This window comes from Babylonia areolata, chromosome 25, assembly GCF_041734735.1.
Source record: "Babylonia areolata isolate BAREFJ2019XMU chromosome 25, ASM4173473v1, whole genome shotgun sequence".
Classification (NCBI taxonomy): domain Eukaryota; kingdom Metazoa; phylum Mollusca; class Gastropoda; order Neogastropoda; family Buccinidae; genus Babylonia; species Babylonia areolata.
Window position 1 is genome coordinate 253,052 of NC_134900.1, and position 20,395 is coordinate 273,446.

The following is a 20,395-nucleotide window of genomic DNA, read 5'->3' on the forward strand; positions in this document are numbered from 1 at the left end:
GAACACGCATGCACGCATGCACCCATGCATGCACACACATATGCACACATACACGCACATACACCCACACACTCACTTGGAATTTCTTTCTGTATCATGCTTAGCAATGTGGATTTGACAGTATATTGCAGAACAAACTTGTTTCTTCAAACATTTTGCTGCTTTCTTTTTGTTCTTTTTTTGAAGACTTGATAATCAGTGTTTCTCTCATCCACCATGCTTTTTACTGAAAGTTGTCACTATGATCTTGATGAGCAACGTTATTTTTGTGACCCATGTTATATCTTTTCAGGTTTCAGAAGCTGTAGACGGTTTCATTCACGATGAAGGGTTCGTGTCAACACGTGGTGGCGCCGACGACATTCCACGGAGTTACGTGTCCTTTCTGCAGGCAGTGCTGCAGGGTCTGGCACCAGATGGAGGCCTGTACGTCAAGAGCAGACACCAGCCGACCTTCACCCTGGGTCAGCTGCGACGCCTGCAGGACTTGGACTTCAAGGAAAGGTCACTCCGGGTGCTGGAGAAATGGATACACCCCCTTGATCTTAGGCCTCAGGAGATTGAGAGAATGCTGTACAAGTCGTACAAAGCCAACGTGTTCACGGCGCCACAGGTGGCTCCCGTCAGGAAGTTGGTGGACAATCACTACACCCTGGAACTGTTCCACGGCCCAACCGCCTCCTTTAAAGACGCTGCACTTCAGCTGATGCCCCACTTCTTTGTCAAAGCCATGGACACCTGCAGTGATGTCTCCAAGTAAGCTTTCACAGTCGTCTGGGTTAATGTTGTTTACACTTTCCATCCATCTCTCAGTGAAGGGACGGACACTTAAAGGCTTACGTACTGTGTGAGACTGCTTGTGCAGGTGTGCCGTTTTGTCATTGTGTTGTGCCTGTGAAGGTATCTCATTGTGTTGTACCTGTGACGGTATCTCACTGTGCTGTACCTCTGAAGGTATCTCATTGTGTTGTGCCTGTGAAGGTATCTCACTGTGTTGTGCCTGTGAAGGTATCTCATTGTGTTGTGCCTGTGAAGGTATCTCATTGTGTTGTGCCTGTGCCATGTGAAGGTATCTCATTGTGTTGTGCCTGTGCCATGTGAAGGTACCTCATTGTGTTGTGCCTGTGAAGGTACCTCTGAAGGTACCTCATTGTGTTGTGCCTGTGAAGGTATCTCATTGTGTTGTGCCTGTGAAGGTACCTCATTGTGTTGTGCCTGTGCCATGTGAAGGTATCTTTTTGTGTTGTGCCTGTGCCAGTATTGTGTATCTCATTGTGTTGTACGTGTGAAGGTATCTCATTGTGTTGTACCTGTGCCAGTATTGTGTATCTCATTGTGTTGTACCTGTGCCAGTATTGTGTATCTCATTGTGTTGTACCTGTGAAGGTATCTCATTGTGTTGTACCTGTGAAGGTATCTCATTGTGTTGTACCTGTGCCAGTATTGTGTATCTCATTGTGTTGTACCTGTGAAGGTATTTCATTGTGTTCTACCTGTGAAGGTATCTCATTGAGTTGTTGTACCTGTGAAGGTATCTCATTGTGTTGTACCTGGGAAGGTATTGTGTATCTCATTGTGTTGTACCTGAGAAGGTATCTTATTGTGTTGTACCTGTGCAGGTATTGTGTATCTCATTGTGTTGTACCTGAGAAGGTATCTCATTGTGTGGTACCTGTGAAGGTATTGTGTATCTCATTGTGTTGTACCTGAGAAGGTATCTCATTGTGTTGTAACTGAGAAGGTATCTCATTGTGTTGTACCTGTGAAGGTATTGTGTATCTCATTGTGTTGTACCTGAGAAGGTATCTCATTGTGTTGTAACTGAGAAGGTATCTCATTGTGTTGTACCTGTGAAGGTATTGTGTATCTCATTGTGTTGTACCTGAGAAGGTATCTCATTGTGTTGTAACTGAGAAGGTATCTCATTGTGTTGTACCTGTGAAGGTATTGTGTATCTCATTGTGTTGTACCTGAGAAGGTATCTCATTGTGTTGTACCTGAGAAGGTATCTCATTGTGTTGTCCCAGTAAAGGTATCTCATTGTGTTGTACCTGTGCCATTATCTCATTGTGTTGTACCTGTGAAGGTATTTCATTGTGTTGTACTTGTGAAGGTATCTTATTGCATTGTACCTGTGCAGGTATCTTGTTGTGATGTGTTGTTATCTCATTGCATTGTACCAGTGTCGTTATCTCATTGTGTTGTACCTGTGAAGGTATCTCATTGCATTGTATATCTATCTTATCATGTCATACCTGTGCAGGTATCTCATTGTGTCATATGTCATACCTGTGCCAGTACCTCATTGTGGTGTTCCATATCTGGTTGATATGTACCTGTCCTCCCTGTGCAGGTATGTGATTGTGGTGGCCACGTCCGGTGATACAGGGGGGGCAGTGCTGGATGGATTCAGTCGTCATGCAGGTCAGTGTTCACACAGTCAGGTGGGGGGTGAGGGAGGGGGGGTGAGGGGGTGGTGGTGGATGGATTCAGTCGTCATGCAGGTCAGTGTTCACACAGTCATGTGGGGGTGAGGGAGGGGGGGGGGGGTGAAGGGGGTGCTGGATGGATTCAGTTGTCATGCAGGTCAGTGTTCACACAGTCATGTGGGGGTGAGGGAGGGGGGGGGGGGGTGAAGGGGGTGCTGGATGGATTCAGTCGTCATGCAGGTCAGTGTTCACACAGTCATGTGGGGGGTGAGGGGGGGTGAGGGGGTGCTGGATGGATTCAGTCGTCATGCAGGTCAGTGTTCACACAGTCATGTGGGGGTGAGGGAGGGGGGAGGGGGTGAAGGGGGTGCTGGATGGATTCAGTCGTCATGCAGGTCAGTGTTCACACAGTCATGTGGGGGGTGAGGGGTGAGGGGGGGTGAGGGGGGTGCTGGATGGATTCAGTCGTCATGCAGGTCAGTGTTCACACAGTCATGTGGGGGGTGAGGGGTGAGGGGGGGGTGAGGGGGGTGCTGGATGGATTCAGTCGTCATGCAGGTCAGTGTTCACACAGTCATGTGGGGGGTGAGGGGGGGTGAGGGGGTGCTGGATGGATTCAGTCGTCATGCAGGTCAGTGTTCACACAGTCATGTGGGGGTGAGGGAGGGGGGAGGGGGTGAAGGGGGTGCTGGATGGATTCAGTCGTCATGCAGGTCAGTGTTCACACAGTCATGTGGGGGGTGAGGGGTGAGGGGGGGTGAGGGGGGTGCTGGATGGATTCAGTCGTCATGCAGGTCAGTGTTCACACAGTCATGTGGGGGGTGAGGGGTGGGGGGGGGGGGGGGTGAGGGGGTGCTGGATGGATTCAGTCGTCATGCAGGTCAGTGTTCACACAGTCGTGAGGGGGGGTGGGGGTGGGGGTGGGGTGCTGGATGGATTCAGTTGTCATGCAGGTCAGTGTTCATACAGACAGTGATCCTGCAGAGGGGGGTGGTGGGGGTGGGGGTGAAGGGAGGGGGTGGAGAGAAAGGAAGCAGGGACCTGGATGTCAATATTCACTGTACACCGATCTCTCCACTTGTCATGTTGGTTGTCATGTCTGTCTTTGTGGTCATGTGTGTTATCATGTCTGTCTTTGTGGTCATGTCTGTCATGGTATCATGTCAGTGGTCATGTCTGTCTTGGTGGTCATGTCATGTCTGTCTTGGTGGTCATGTCATGTCTGTCTTTGTGGTCATGTCTGTCATGGTGTCATGTCTTGTCTGCCTTGGTGGTCATGTATGTCATGGTGTCATGTCAGTGGTAATGTCTGTCTTGGTGGTCATGTCTGTCATGGTGTTATGTCAGTGGTCATGTCTGTCTTGGTGGTCATGTCATGTCTGTCTTGGTGTCATGTCAGTGGTCATGTCTGTCTTGGTGTCATGTCAGTGGTCATGTCTGTCTTTGTGGTCATGTCTGTCATGGTGTCATGTCAGTGGTCATGTCTGTCTTGGTGGTCATGTCATGTCTGTCTTGGTGGTCATGTCCGTTGTCATGTCTGTCTTGATGGTAATGTCACGTTGGTTGTCATGTCTGTCTTGATGGTAATGTCACGTTGGTTGTCATGTCTGTCTTGATGGTAATGTCACGTTGGTGGTCATGTTTGTCTTGATAGTCATGTCACGTTGGTGGTCATGTCTGTCTTGATGGTCATGTCATGTTGGTGGTCATGTTTAGGTCATGTCATGTCTGTCTAGGTGGTCAAGTCATGTTGGTTGTCATGTCATGTTGGTTGTCACATCATGTTGGTTGTCATGTTTGTCTGTCATGGTGGTCATGCCTGTCTTGGTGGTCATGTCTGTCTTGGTGGTCATGTCATGTTGGTTGTCATGTCTGTCATGGTGGTCATGTCTGTCTTTGTTTTCATGACGTGTTGGTTGTCATGTCTGTAATGATGGTCATATCTGTCTTGGTGGTCATGTCATATTTGTGGTCATGTCATGTCTGTCTTGGTGGTCATGTCTGTCTGTGTTTTCATGACGTGTTGGTTGTCATGTGTGTAATGATGGTCATGTCTTCTTCTTCCTCATTCACCTCCCATCAGATGAGCAGCCTGGTGTCCTCGATGAAGCTGTCGTCCGTCGCAGCTCCTCCAGGGTGCTGTACAGCTTGGCTTCCACTGCTGTCGGTGTTGGCCAGTACTTCCTCCTGGATGCTGCATGCGTTGTACAGTCTTGAAGGATGTGGTCGGTTGTCATTGGTCCCTCACTACAAGGGCACTCTCCATTCTGTCCAATGCCAAATTTTGTGTGCATGTGGTGGAGCAGGCGGTTGTGTCCAGTCCTCAGGCGGAAGATCTTGACCTGTTCCCGTCGTTCCAGCAAACGGTATCTGTCTTCTGGGTTATATCTGGGGTGCAGGAGGCGCCACTTTATTCCTTGCTGTGCCTTGATGATTGTCTTGATTTCATCGTATGACACCAGTTTGTTGGCCTGCTCCTTCTGTGCACCGTCTTTTGCCAGAATGTCCGCTTTTTCGTTGCCTCTGGTGCCACAGTGTGCTGGTACCCATTGTATCACCACTTTCTCCACTCTGGCACTCAGTGCAACAAGGGCTGAAGTGAGATGGTTCTGTTCTTTGCAGCGGGAGTTCTTGGGGGCTTGGGTGTCTGACTGTGTTCCTCTCTTCTCCACTCCGGGAATGCTGGTGATGACTGTTGGGAACACCCACCTCTTCCGAGATGGGTGGGTGACATTGGCCGGGATAGGCTTTGCTTCGTGTTCCATCAAGACTGGGGTTTGTCTTTCAAGGCGTCTTGACTGGTGCAGGAAGCTGCCTCTTTTCAGCCGGCTCTTGGTGGGTCTGCTCATTCTGTTGTTCACTGGATGGTTTTCAAGGCGTTTGAATTTTGCTGCCTGGATGAGGATCTTTGTGTCCCTTCTGTCCTCCAATGACTGTAGCCCAGTAGTCTCCTCCATCTTCAGGATTGGGGTGGATCTCATGGTGCCAATTATGACATGCTCAGCTTGGTTCTGTATCTTGTTGAGATGGTCGAGGTTAGACTTTGCAGCTGATGCCCATGCTGATGTCCCATACTCAACTACAGGTTGGACTCTTCCCGTATAGAGTCTCTTTAGGATACGTTCATCAGCCTCCCAGTCCGTCCCTGCAAGTTTCTTCATGATCGCCAGTCTCAGCTTGGCCCTGCTACAGCATCTGGTGATCTGCTGTTTCCAAGTGAGCCTGCGGCCAAAGGTCACTCCCAGGTAGGTAGGTGTGGGTTCCTCTGCAAGCCTTGGCTTGTTCAGTGTCAGTTTCGCTTCTTGCTTCTTGCTGGATAGGCTGAAGACTGTGTAGGTTGTTTTGCTTGAGTTGACAGAGACAAGCCATTCCTTGGTCCAGTTGCTGATGTTGAGCTCAGTCTGGAGGCGTACCTGTGCTGTAGTGATGTACTCTTCAGAGCACCAGAGTTCCAGGTCATCTGCGTAGATCGCTCCTCTGACCCCTCTTGGGAGTTCTCTAACAATGTCATCTATGAAGATGAGGAACAGCGTTGGCGAAAGGACTCCTCCTTGTGGTACTCCCTGTCTCAGCACCTTCTTCTTGCTCTTCTGGCCCTGAATCTTGACTCGGGCTTGGCGGTTGTGTAGGTACTGGCTGATCCAGGTGTACATCCTCCCAGACACACCACATCGCCGTAGTTTGAGTCCGTCCTTCCAGACTTTGTCGAACGCCTTCTCCATGTCAATCCAGACAGCAGGTGTGTTCTTCTTTTCTTGGAATGTGTCCTCAATGCTTTGAGCGACGAATGTGATCTGGTCTTCTGTTGATCTGTGTTGGCGGAAGCCTGACTGTTCAGGGCTCAGCAGCTGATACTCCTCAAGGTGCCAGACAAGCCTAGTGTTGACAAGTCTCTCCATCAGCTTTCCTAAGCAGCTTGTAAGGCTGATGGGTCTGTAGCTGTCAGCCTTCGACTTGTCCTTTCCCTTTTTGTGAATGGGGATCATGTCTGCTTCCCTCCAACACTGTGGGACTGATCCTATCTTCCAGCTGGAGTTAAAGATTGTTAAAAGGACTGCCTTGCTTTTCATCCCAAGATGCAGAATCATTTCATTTGTGATTCCGTCTGGTCCAGGTGACTTCTTCAGGTTGAGGCTCTGCAACGCTTCCTCCAGCTCTTTCTCTGTGAAAGCTGAGGTCATGACTTCCTCTTGGGGCTCTTTCTGATGAGGTTCACCTTGGGCCCTGTGCACTGCAGCTCTGTGTTCAGGAGGGACTTCCAGATTGCTGGTGTTTTCATAGACGCCTATGAAGTGGTCTGCTGCTTTCTTTCCAGAGAGGTAATTTCCATTCTCTTGTATTGTTATTGTGGTGTGACTTGTTGTTTCGTTGCTGAGGGTTCTAGCCAGTTTCCACAGCTTGCTGCCATCCCTGTCGAGATTTAGGCTTTCAGTTTTCTCTTGCCAGCTTTTTCTTGCAGCTTGTGCGCAGGACAGCTTGTATCTGGCCGTTACTTCCTTCAGCGCTATGTTGTTCTCCAGTGATGGCTGCTTTTCTGCTCGGTCCCTGGCTTCCATAACAGCATCTTCCAGATTCTAGAGTTCCTTCGTCCAGTAGGGCTTGTAGTCTTTGCGTGCTCCTCTTGGGATGGATTCTATAGCAGCTTTCAAGACGGCCTTTGTGAAGTCTTGAACCATCTTGTTTGAGTCCTTCTGCCTGATGTTGATTGGCTTTGTGTATTATCTGTGAGGGTCTCAAAGAGAGTCCAGTCCGCCTTTCTGTAATTCCAGCGGGGAAAACACTTTGCTTGAGGAGCCTGCATGTTGAGGTTGATAGAGAGTTTTACGGGCTTGTGGTCACTTCCTCCAACAGGTCGTTGGTGATGAACGCTAGATCTGGTGTTGATGTGGTCATCCAGCGTCTAGAAGGTGGGTTCATCATCTTCTTGGTTGATGAGATGAAGATGTGTGTCAATCTCCCAATCCTCAACTTCTTTGCCTCTCCTGTCCGTCTCCTCATAGCCCCATCTCTCTGAGTGACATGGTCATGTCTGTCTTGGTGGTCATGTCGTGTTGATTGTCATGTCTGTCTTGGTGGTCATGTCTGTCATGGTGGTCATGTCATGTTGGTTGTCATATCTGTCTTGGTGGTCATGTCGTGTTGATTGTCATGTCTGTCTTGGTGGTCATGTCGTGTTGGTTGTCATGTCTGTCTTGGTGGTCATGTCATATTGGTTGTCATGTCTGTCTTGGTGGTCATGTCGTGTTGGTTGTCATGTCTGTCTTGGTGGTCATGTCTGTCTTGGTGGTCATGTCATGTTGGTTGTCATATCTGTCTTGGTGGTCATGTCGTGTTGATTGTCATGTCTGTCTTGGTGGTCATGTCGTGTTGGTTGTCATGTCTGTCTTGGTGGTCATGTCATATTGGTTGTCATGTCTGTCTTGGTGGTCATGTCGTGTTGATTGTCATGTCGGTCATGGTGGTCATGCCATGTTGGTTGTCATATCTGTCTTTGTTCTCATGACGTGTTGGTGATCATGTCTGTCTGGGTGGTCATGTCATGTTGGTGCTCATGTCCTGTCCTGTTGGTGGTCATGTCATGTGGGCGGCCATGTCGTGTTGGTTGTCATTGTGGTTGTGTCATGTTGGTGGTCATGTCATGTTGGCGGTCATGTCATGTTGGTTGTCATTGTGGCTGTGTCATGTTGGCAGCCATGTCATGTTGGCGGCCATGTCATGTTGGTTGTCATTGTGGCTGTGTCATGTTGGCGGCCATGTAATGTCATGTTGGCGGCCATGTCATGTTGGCGGTCATGTCATGTTGGTTGTCATTGTGGCTGTGTCATGTTGGCGGTCATGTCATGTTGGTGGTGTGTGTGTGTGTGTGTGTGTGTGTCTGTGTGTATGCATGCGTTTGTGTGTGTGTGTGTGCATGTCTGTATGTGTGTGTGTGTGTGTGTGTGTGTGTGTGTGTGCAGAGGGGTCCCGGGTGGGGGTGGTGGTGTTGTACCCGCGTCAGGGCATCAGCAGGATCCAGCATCACCAGATGACCACCATGGCTGGACGTAACATCAAGGTCATCGGTCAGTGACTGAGTCTTTCTGTGTGCCTCTGTCCTTGTGATAGGGATAGATTGATACTGATAATGTTGATAATAATGATGATAATTATGACATTGATGGGTAGTATATACTGATAATGTTGATAATAATGATGATAATTATGACATTGATGGTTAGTATATACTGATAATGTTGATAATAATGATGATAATTATGACATTGATGGGTAGTATATACTGATAATGTTGATAATAATGATGATAATTAGGACATTGATGGGTAGTATATACTGATAATGTTGATAATAATGATGATAATTAGGACATTGATGGTTAGTATATACTGATAATGTTGATAATAATGATGATAATTAGGACATTGATGGGTAGTATATACTGATAATGTTGATAATAATGATGATAATTAGGACATTGATGGTGAGTATAGTGTACACTGATGCTCAAAATAATAATAAACATTAAAGTGTGTGTTATGTGTATGTGTGTGTGTGTGTGAGAGAGTACAGGTGTGGACGGGGACTTTGACTTTTGCCAGTCGATGATCAAACAGGTGTTCAGTGATGCTGAACTGGCCACCTGGATGAAAGAACAACTCAACTGCAGGCTGAGGTCAGTCTCTCTCTCTCTCTCTCTCTCTCTCTCTCTCACACACACACACACACACACACACACACACACACACACTATGTAATGAAAGTGTGCATGTATCCATGTAGAAGAAAGAGACAATAAATGTTTTGAGTACTGTGTGTCTGTGTGAGAAAAACTGGTTAGTGCAGTTGCACATTGTGTGACTGGAGCTGAAAAATGAAGACACAGAACAAGTGCCAGAGAAAGGAAGCAAGTGAAAGAAGAAGAAAAGACAACAATATGAACGGGAAAATGGAGTACAAACACTGAGTAGTTTTATATGTGTGTGAATAAACATTCTTAGGCTGCACTTATAGCATGAGCATTGTTTGGGTTGAATGCATGTGGGAGAGGAGGTAATTGAGTTTCATGTATCTTTCTTCTTCTCTGTTGACTGTCCTTTATGCACACAGTGCACACTGGCACAGGTAGCAGTGAAACTGGATAGTTGTCAGATGAAGACTACGGCAGGGCTGTCAGAGTTGAAGGACGCTGTGGTGTGACACAGCACACAGCACAGGGACAGACATGTAGCTGTCAGTGTTGAAGGACGCTGTGGTGTGACACAGCACAGGGACAGACATGTAGCTGTCAGTGTTGAAGGACGCTGTGGTGTAACACAGCACACAGCACAGGGACAGACATGTAGCTGTCAGTGTTGAAGGACGCTGTGGTGTGACACAGCACAGGGACAGACATGTAGCTGTCAGTGTTGAAGGACGCTGTGGTGTGACACAGCACAGGGACAGACATGTAGCTATCAGTGTTGAAGGACGCTGTGGTGTGACACAGCACAGGGACAGACATGTAGCTGTCAGTGTTGAAGGACGCTGTGGTGTGACACAGCACAGGGACAGACATGTAGCTGTCAGTGTTGAAGGACGCTGTGGTGTGACACAGCACAGGGACAGACATGTAGCTGTCAGTGTTGAAGGACGCTGTGGTGTGACACAGCACACAGCACAGGGACAGACATGTAGCTGTCAGTGTTGAAGGACGCTGTGGTGTAACACAGCACACAGCACAGGGACAGACATGTAGCTGTCAGTGTTGAAGGACGCTGTGGTGTAACACAGCACACAACACAGGGACAGACATGTAGCTGTCAGTGTTGAAGGACGCTGTGGTGTGACACAGCACACAACACAGGGACAGACATGTAGCTGTCAGTGTTGAAGGACGCTGTGGTGTAACACAGCACACAGCACAGGGACAGACATGTAGCTGTCAGTGTTGAAGGACGCTGTGGTGTGACACAGCACAGGGACAGACATGTAGCTGTCAGTGTTGAAGGACGCTGTGGTGTGACACAGCACAGGGACAGACATGTAGCTGTCAGAGTTGAAGGACGCTGTGGTGTGACACAGCACACAGCACAGGGACAGACATGTAGCTGTCAGTGTTGAAGGACGCTGTGGTGTGACACAGCACAGGGACAGACATGTAGCTGTCAGTGTTGAAGGACGCTGTGGTGTGACACAGCACACAGCACAGGGACAGACATGTAGCTGTCAGTGTTGAAGGACGCTGTGGTGTGACACAGCACACAGCACAGGGACAGACATGTAGCTGTCAGTGTTGAAGGACGCTGTGGTGTGACACAGCACACAGCACAGGGACAGACATGTAGCTGTCAGTGTTGAAGGACGCTGTGGTGTGACACAGCACAGGGACAGACATGTAGCTGTCAGAGTTGAAGGACGCTGTGGTGTGACACAGCACAGGGACAGACATGTAGCTGTCAGTGTTGAAGGACGCTGTGGTGTGACACAGCACACAGCACAGGGACAGACATGTAGCTATCAGTGTTGAAGGACGCTGTGGTGTGACACAGCACAGGGACAGACATGTAGCTGTCAGTGTTGAAGGACGCTGTGGTGTGACACAGCACACAGCACAGGGACAGACATGTAGCTGTCAGTGTTGAAGGACGCTGTGGTGTGACACAGCACACAGCACAGGGACAGACATGTAGCTGTCAGTGTTGAAGGACGCTGTGGTGTGACACAGCACACAGCACAGGGACAGACATGTAGCTGTCAGTGTTGAAGGACGCTGTGGTGTGACACAGCACAGGGACAGACATGTAGCTGTCAGAGTTGAAGGACGCTGTGGTGTGACACAGCACAGGGACAGACATGTAGCTGTCAGTGTTGAAGGACGCTGTGGTGTGACACAGCACACAGCACAGGGACAGACATGTAGCTGTCAGTGTTGAAGGACGCTGTGGTGTGACACAGCACAGGGACAGACATGTAGCTGTCAGTGTTGAAGGACGCTGTGGTGTGACACAGCACACAGCACAGGGACAGACATGTAGCTGTCAGTGTTGAAGGACGCTGTGGTGTGACACAGCACACAGCACAGGGACAGACATGTAGCTGTCAGTGTTGAAGGACGCTGTGGTGTGACACAGCACAGGGACAGACATGTAGCTGTCAGTGTTGAAGGACGCTGTGGTGTGACACAGCACAGGGACAGACATGTAGCTGTCAGTGTTGAAGGACGCTGTGGTGTGACACAGCACAGGGACAGACATGTAGCTGTCAGTGTTGAAGGACGCTGTGGTGTGACACAGCACAGGGACAGACATGTAGCTGTCAGTGTTGAAGGACGCTGTGGTGTGACACAGTACACAGCACAGGGACAGACATGTAGCTGTCAGTGTTGAAGGACGCTGTGGTGTGACACAGTACACAGCACAGGGACAGACATGTAGCTGTCAGTGTTGAAGGACGCTGTGGTGTGACACAGCACAGGGCACACAGTGCAGGGACACACTTGCTGGCTGACAGTGCTGGTGGTGTTGCAGCGCTGCCAACTCCATCAACTGGGGCCGCCTGCTGCCTCAGGTGCTGTACCACCTGTCTGGTTACCTGGACATGGTCCGCATGGGACACATCTCACTGGGTGACCAGGTCGACTGGTGTGTGCCCACCGGCAACTTTGGCAACATCCTCAGTGCCTACTATGCAAAGGTAACCTTTTACAACAGCAATAGTGTGGTAACATCCTTGGTGTCTGCTATGTAAAAGTAAACTTTAACAATGGCAACATCCTTGGTGTCTGCTATGTACAAGTAAACTTTAACAATGGCAACATCCTTGGTGTCTGCTATGTAAAAGTAAACTTGAACAATGGCAACATCCTGGGTGTCAGCTATGTAAAAGTAAACTTGAACAATGGCAGCATCCTTGGTGTCAGCTATGTAAAAGTAAACTTGAACAATGGCAGCATCCTTGGTGTCTGCTATGTAAAAGTAAACTTTAACAATGGCAACATCCTTGGTGTCTGCTATGTAAAAGTAAACTTTAACAATGGCAACATCCTTGGTGTCTGCTATGTACAAGTAAACTTTAACAATGGCAACATCCTTGGTGTCTGCTATGTAAAAGTAAACTTGAACAATGGCAACATCCTGGGTGTCAGCTATGTAAAAGTAAACTTGAACAATGGCAGCATCCTTGGTGTCAGCTATGTAAAAGTAAACTTGAACAATGGCAGCATCCTTGGTGTCAGCTATGTAAAAGTAAACTTGAACAATGGCAACATCCCTAGTGCCTTATGTATAAATTTTAACAGTGGAAACAAAGTGCCTACTATACAAAGGTAAACTTTCACAATGGTAAATCCTTAGTGCATACTACATAAAGATAAACCTAACAATGGCAGTATTGTCACAACATCATTAGTGCCTACTATGTAAAGATAAATCTAACACTGGCAGTATTGTCACAACATCATCAGTGCCTACTATGTAAAGATAAATCTAACACTGGCAGTATTGTCACAACATCATTAGTGCCTACTATGTAAAGATAAACCTAACACTGTTAGTATTGTCACAACATCATTAGTGCCTACTATGTAAAGATAAACCTAACACTGTTAGTATTGTCACAACATCATTAGTGCCTACTATGTAAAGATAAACCTAACACTGTTAGTATTGTCACAACATCATTAGTGCCTACTATGTAAAGATAAACCTAACACTGTTAGTATTGTCACAACATCATTAGTGCCTACTATGTAAAGATAAACCTAACACTGTTAGTATTGTCACAACATCATTAGTGCCTACTATGTAAAGATAAACCTAACACTGATAGTATTGTAGTTAAATCCTTAGTACATACTATGTAAAGATAAACCTAACAATGGCAACATTGTCATTAACCCCTTCACTGCTAGTACGTTTTGCTATGGCGTATGCTGAGAAAATTTTCAGAAAAACAAGAAAAACACGCCAATGATTTTAATTTGCTTATATTTCAAAAAGTACTGAAGATAAGTGCATAAAAGTATATATCAAATGAAAGGAAAATGAACCAAGATTTTGTTTTTGATACTCACATGTTCAAATAATGAGTCAATCTAACAGAAAAATTCCATAAAATGCATTAATAAAAAAAATTGGGACTGTCATTCCACCATGTAGGTGCTACAATATCAACCAGGTTCTCAATCTGTCTTTCTTGTGACTGTTGTGATCAACCACACACACTGTCAAGGCTGAGCAACAGTGTCCAGGTGCATAAGACACCAAAACAGTCCACACAAAGAATGAAAAGGGTGTACTCACCCAGGATCTATCGCCAGTAAAAACCCAGTGTGTGGTACTTGCGGAAACAGTCTTCAAGACACAGTGCTGGTTTGCTGGGGCAGTCTGGGCAGTAGAACCCCACATCCTTTCTTTGTCCTTTCTTCCAGCAGACTCTGCACCTCCTTTGTGGCCAGGCCTTCTGTGGGGTAGGTGGGATGAAGTGTCGTCCACACAAGACAAACAGCGTGGTCATCTTTAGCAGTGTCTTGGTCACCAAAAATCATGGCACTAATTACATCCTTCTGAAGTCCAGGAGTGTACTGTTGTTGCCTGCTTTTTTGTAGAGGATGTGTGCATTCAGCATGGCAATTTGTAGAAAATGCACACACAGCTATTTGTACCACTTCAGGGTTTTCCTTGTGACATTGTAGGGATGCAGTTGTTGGTCATGATGGTCCATGGCACCCATGTTTTTGTTGTAATCCAGAATTGCTGGAGGCTTGTTTACTGCCCTTTGGTCTTGCTGCTGCTGGTCTTCAGCTGTAGGGTTGTGGCAAGTTGTCAACTCCAGATGATCCAGGATGAACATCATGATCATCACCATGCTGCATACCTGAAACACATTGCATAAAAGACTAAGTTTGTTGGGTTTTGGGTTTGGTTTTTGGTTTTTACATATAAAAAGATCATGAAATGGTACCATTTTATTTCTGATTGTTTTCAGAAGCATTGTTTTCAGAAGCTGAAATACAAACACACACATACCTACCCCACCCCCCACCCCAAACCCCCAAAACACACACACACTGAAACTGGTTCATGGTATGCCACACCCCCTTCATTCTCTCTTTCTCATACAAAACAAAATGACAACACACACACACACACACACACACACACACACTTCTACAAGTGTTGCATTTACAAAGTAATTTAGGCATACAGTTCTGTATATCATTCTCTGATTTCAGTTTTATAAACATCATCTCCCCCCCCCTCTCTCTCTCTCACTCACACACACACCACACACACACAACAACAACAACAACAATAACAACAACAACAACAAACCAATACACACTCAGGAACGAACACACAGAAAGCTGCAGGCGAGCGACACACGCTGTCATCAACAATGAGCCAGCCAGCAAGCCACGCCCCCCTGGGCTGTGATGGTCACAGTACCCACGTGACTGACTGACTCTCACTCACATTCACTGATCAGTGACTGACGAAGCCACTTACCACAGCTAACACATTCAACACACACACAATGCAGTCATATTCATTGTTACAACAAACAGAAAGCAAACAATAAACTGACAAACCTCGAAAACACCCACCTGCATCTTGAATCAGCTGAGCTTGTCTGTCTTCAGTTTCGTCAATAACTCCACCTCCCACCCCCCTGCACTGTCAAAATCAGCGTCTTCGGCATCAACTTCACGCAGTTCTGTCTCATTCAGTCCACAATCTTCATCTCTACTGTTTGCATCACGAAAGAATTCTTTCAATACAAGTGCAAGTGTTGGGGTTTGTCTGCGTTCAGCCATGGCTTTGCAAACACAACTTGAGCTTCGTACAAACTTGCAAAACTTTCGCCATAAATATGACAATCCAATGAATAATTTTAGCTTATGGAACTCAGGAGATAAAGAGCTATCAGGGGAGCTAATTTAATGGTTAGCAGACAGTATTTTCTATAATGCGGGACTCGAAACATAGAACGTTGTAACATGACGTACGGCGCACGTCAATACAGCATTGCTGAGCGACATTTCATGACGTACGCCGTACGTCAACAGCGCAGTCAAGAGGTTAAATCCTCAGTGCATACTATGTAAAGATAAACCTAACAATGGCAACATTGTCATTAAATCCTCAGTGCATACTATGCAAAGGAAAATTTAACAATGGCAGCACTGTCACAACATTATTACTGCTTACTATGCAAAGGTAAACAGTTACAACAGCAACATTGTGACATCTTTAGTGCCTACTGTGTAAAAGTAAACTTTAACAATGGCAACTTGTGCCAATATGTAAAGGTAAACAGTGGCAATATCCTTAGTGCCTACTATGTTAAGGTAAACTTTAACAATGGCATCATCCTAAAAGCCTACTATGTAAAGGTAAACTTAACCAATGGAACATTGTGGCAACATCCATAGTGCCTACTATGCAGAGATCAGCTTTAACAATGTTCAGTTCAGTTCAGTTACTCAAGGAGGCATCACTGCGTTTGGACAAATCCATATGCACTACACCACATCCACTAAGCAGATGCCTGACCAGCAGCATAACCCAACATGCATGGCATTTATCAGTTAACAATGGCAAGGTTGTAACAAATTGGTTACCACTGTCTATGTAATGGTTAGCTTTAACAACAGCAAGATTGAAGTGACATCCCTGGTCTCTGCTGTACAAAGGTCAGCTTTAACTAGGGCACCATTGTAACATTATTCTTATGGGTTTCTGACGGTTGTGGCTGACTCACTCCATTTTCCCTTTTGCTGTACGTTGGTTCATGCTGCTTTGAACGGTTCATGTGTACACACACTGTAAACCAGGACAGGTGGAAGACAGGCTGTACGCACTGTAAACAAAGACAAGGATAAATCAGGTGTGATATAAGACAGGCTGTACGCACTGTAAACAAAGACAAGGATAAATCAGGTGTGATATAAGACAGGCTGTATGCACCGTAAACAAAGACCAGGATAAATCAGGTGTGATATAAGACAGGCTGTATGCACCGTAAACAAAGACCAGGATAAATCAGGTGTGATATAAGACAGGCTGTACGCACTGTAAACAAAGACAAGGATAAATCAGGTGTGATATAAGACAGGCTTTACGCACTGTAAACAAAGACCAGGATAAATCAGGTGTGATATAAGACAGGCTGTACGCACTGTAAACAAAGACCAGGATAAATCAGGTGTGATATAAGACAGGCTGTACGCACTGTAAACAAAGACCAGGATAAATCAGGTGTGATATAAGACAGGCTGTGGCCAAACATGCCCTTTGAGAGGAGAACCTAGCCCCTTGTCCTGACTGTCCACAGGAAATGGGCATCCCTGTACGTCGCCTGATCTGTGCCTCCAACACCAACAACGTGCTGACTGACTTCATCACCAAGGGGGTCTACGTGCTGTCGGGCAAAACTGTGCAGCGTACAGCCTCCCCCTCCATCGACATCCTCCGCTCTTCCAATCTGGAGCGACTCCTCTTCCACCTGTCTGCGGAGGACCCTTCCACGGTGCGAACCTTCTACTCCACCCTGCACCGGGAGGGTGTGGCTGCTGCACCCACACACGTCAGTCAATGCTGCTTTCTCTCTTTCTTTCTTTCCTCTGTTGTTTCTGTCTCTTCCTTTCTCTCTTCTGCTGTTTCTGTCTCTTCCTTTCTCTCTTTCCTCTGTTGTTTCTGTCTCTTCCTTTCTCTCTTCTGCTGTTTCTGTCTCTTCCTTTTTGTCTCTTCCTTTCTTTCTTCTGTTGTTTCTGTCTCTTCCTTTCTCTCTTTCCTCTGTTGTTTCTGTCTCTTCCTTTCTCTCTTTCCTCTGTTGTTTCTGTCTCTTCCTTTCTCTCTTTCCTCTGTTGTTTCTGTCTCTTCCTTTTTGTCTCTTCCTTTCTTTCTTCTGTTGTTTCTGTCTCTTCCTTTCTCTCTTTCCTCTGTTGTTTCTGTCTCTTCCTTTCTCTCTTCTGCTGTTTCTGTCTCTTCCTTTCTTTCTTCTGTTGTTTCTGTCTCTTCCTTTCTCTCTTTCCTCTGCTGTTTCTGTCTCTTCCTTTCTCTCTTTTGCTGTTTCTGTCTCTTCCTTTCTTTCTTCTGTTGTTTCTGTCTCTTCCTTTCTCTCTTTCCTCTGTTGTTTCTGTCTCTTCCTTTCTCTCTTCTGCTGTTTCTGTCTCTTCCTTTCTTTCTTCTGTTGTTTCTGTCTCTTCCTTTCTCTCTTTCCTCTGTTGTTTCTGTCTCTTCCTTTCTCTCTTCTGCTGTTTCTGTCTCTTCCTTTCTCTCTTCTGCTGTTTCTGTCTCTTCCTTTCTCTCTTTCCTCTGTTGTTTCTGTCTCTTCCTTTCTCTCTTTCTTTCCTCTGTTGTTTCTTTGTCTTTCTTTCCTCTGTTGTTTCTGTCTCTTCCTTTCTTTCCTCTGTTGTTTCTTTGTCTTCCTTTCTTTCTTTCTCTTTCTTTCCTCTGTTGTTTCTGTCTCTTCCTTTCTTTCCTCTGTTGTTTCTGTCTCTTCCTTTCTTTCTTTCTCTCTCTTTCCTCTGTTGTTTCTGTCTCTTCCTTTCTTTCCTCTGTTGTTTCTGTCTCTTCCTTTCTTTCCTCTGTTGTTTCTTTGTCTTCCTTTCTTTCTTTTTCTTTCTTTCCTCTGTTGTTTCTGTCTCTTCCTTTCTTTCCTCTGTTGTTTCTGTCTCTTCCTTTCTTTCTCTCTTTCTTCTGTTTATGCCTGTCTTTCTTTCTCTCATTCTTCTGTTGTTTCTTTGTCTTCCTTTCTGTCTCTCATTCTTCTGTTGTTTCTTTGTCTTCCTTTCTTTCTCTCTTTCTTCTGTTGTTTCTGTCTCTTCCTTTCTTTCTCTCTTTCTTCTGTTGTTTCTTTGTCTTTCTTTCTTTCTCTCTTTCTACTGTTGTTTCTTTGTCTTCCTTTCTTTCTCTCTTTCTTCTGTTGTTTCTTTGTCTTCCTTTCTTTCTCTCTCATTCTTCTGTTGTTTCTTTGTCTTCCTTTCTGTCTCTCATTCTTCTGTTGTTTCTTTGTCTGTCTTTCTTTCTTTCTTTCTTCTGTTGTTTCTTTGTCTGTCTTCCTTACTTTCTTTCTCTCATTCTTCTGTTGTTTCTTTGTCTGTCTTCCTTACTTTCTTTCTCTCATTCTTCTGTTGTTTCTTTGTCTGTCTTCCTTACTTTCTTTCTCTCATTCTTCTATTGTTTCTTTGTCTGTCTTCCTTACTTTCTTTCTCTCATTCTTCTGTTGTTTCTTTGTCTGTCTTCCTTTCTTTCTTTTTTTGACTCACTTGTGTAAACAAAGTGAGTCTGTGTTATTACCTGATGTTTGGTTGTCTGTGTGTGTGTATGCAAGTGTGTCTGTGGTAAACTTTAATGATTCATTTTCTCTGGAAATACTGTGTCTGCCAATACCTAATATGGATTAGTCATTGTGGAAACAAATCTTTATTACCAATAATAGCTTGTAAGTCTTCCAGATTAAGCTGTATTTCTGGGTAGATAATAGTTTATTTCGTTGAGATCCAGATCCAGAAATTCATAACTGGGCTCTTCCCAGTTGCCGGAACATATTTCTTGTTCACATTTGAAAGAAATACACATTCTGGACAGAATACATATAATGACACTAACTACACCATCAACATGTTAACTGCATATGAATAATTAAAAGTGGATACTGAACTGATTAGAATGAATGTTAAAAACAAATTGAATCGACGCCACCTCTCAGTTTCTGTAGGTCTAACTCTTATATACACCAGTCTGCAGATCTAGACGAAACAGTTACATGTTGCAGTATGCCTGAGGCTATGGCAATATCGCTACATTCTTGTGTAGCCCTGGTCCCGAGTGGTATTATTGAAGAAGGGGACGGTACAAAAGAACTAACGGAATGATTCACTGTATTAAAGGATAGGAAAGAATCCCCGCGCAGGCCAGAAACATATAGCAGGCCAGTCACAAAGGGGTTTTTCTATAGTTTTATTTACACTAGTTGTGAGAAGATAAAGAGAAAATGAAGAGAATAGAGAAAACAAAGATGAGAAGAAGAGGAACAGTGCAGCGATATGGCGATGACACCAGCCTTTGCCGGAACACACACCACACACACTGTGTACAACACAGCACGAGAGAGAGAGAGAGAGAGAGAGAGAGAGCGAGCAGGCTCTAGCCAGTGACTGGCCAGGTGAAAAAGTGACCAGTGATCACCCACTCTGTCTACTTATGCAAGTAAAGTGAACTGTAAAGGCGCTCGTGTGGCCCGTGAAACAAAACATCCCCAGTCAGGCTAAATCGGATTAGAATTGGGTTTGTTTCAAGGTGTTCATGATAGATTTCTAAATGATTCCTGAACCAATTTACGTCGGATAAGTCGCAAAATAAATAGCTCAAGACCTACTTTCTAATGAGTATAAAATTAAGTGTTGATTATTTAAGATAAATTTATAATCTTAATTTAAGTCGCCTGAAAAGGGTCAGTTTTAGCGAGCTCGTTGCTGAAAATTACAAACTGTGTTAAATCAGTTTAACGTAGGCAAACACAAATGCAATAGATTTAAAGACAAATTGCGACAATTCTGCCAGTATATAATACTTGCAGTTTACTGATCAGACAAAAGAGATATAAAATACGCTGCTTCAGAAGCACAGATTCCAGCTCACCCAATGGCATGATGACCATTTTAACCTGCTATATACTGTGAGTGGGTGATGACCATTTTAACCTGCTATATACTGTGAGTGGGTGATGACCATTTTAACCTGCTATATACTGTGAGTGGGTGATGGCCATTTTAACCTGCTATATACTGTGAGTGGGTGATGACCATTTTAACCTGCTATATACTGTGAGTGGGTGATGGCCATTTTAACCTGCTATATACTGTGAGTGGGTGATGACCATTTTAACCTGCTATATACTGTGAGTGGGTGATGGCCATTTTAACCTGCTATATACTGTGAGTGGGTGATGGCCATTTTAACCTGCTATATACTGTGAGTGGGTGA

General features: G+C 45.5%; 1 protein-coding gene across 1 annotated transcript in view; it reads left to right on the top strand.

Annotated features, from left to right (window-relative positions):
- The window catches only part of LOC143299434 (threonine synthase-like 1), a 43,281-nt gene that overhangs the window by 9,178 nt on the left and 13,708 nt on the right, over positions 1-20,395 (top strand). The window contains exons 4-9 of the mRNA XM_076612630.1: positions 293-756; positions 2,354-2,424; positions 8,387-8,491; positions 8,997-9,099; positions 11,933-12,098; positions 16,740-16,991. Coding sequence (XP_076468745.1) covers positions 293-756; positions 2,354-2,424; positions 8,387-8,491; positions 8,997-9,099; positions 11,933-12,098; positions 16,740-16,991 — 1,161 coding nt within the window. The remainder of the gene's footprint in view (positions 1-292; positions 757-2,353; positions 2,425-8,386; positions 8,492-8,996; positions 9,100-11,932; positions 12,099-16,739; positions 16,992-20,395) is intronic.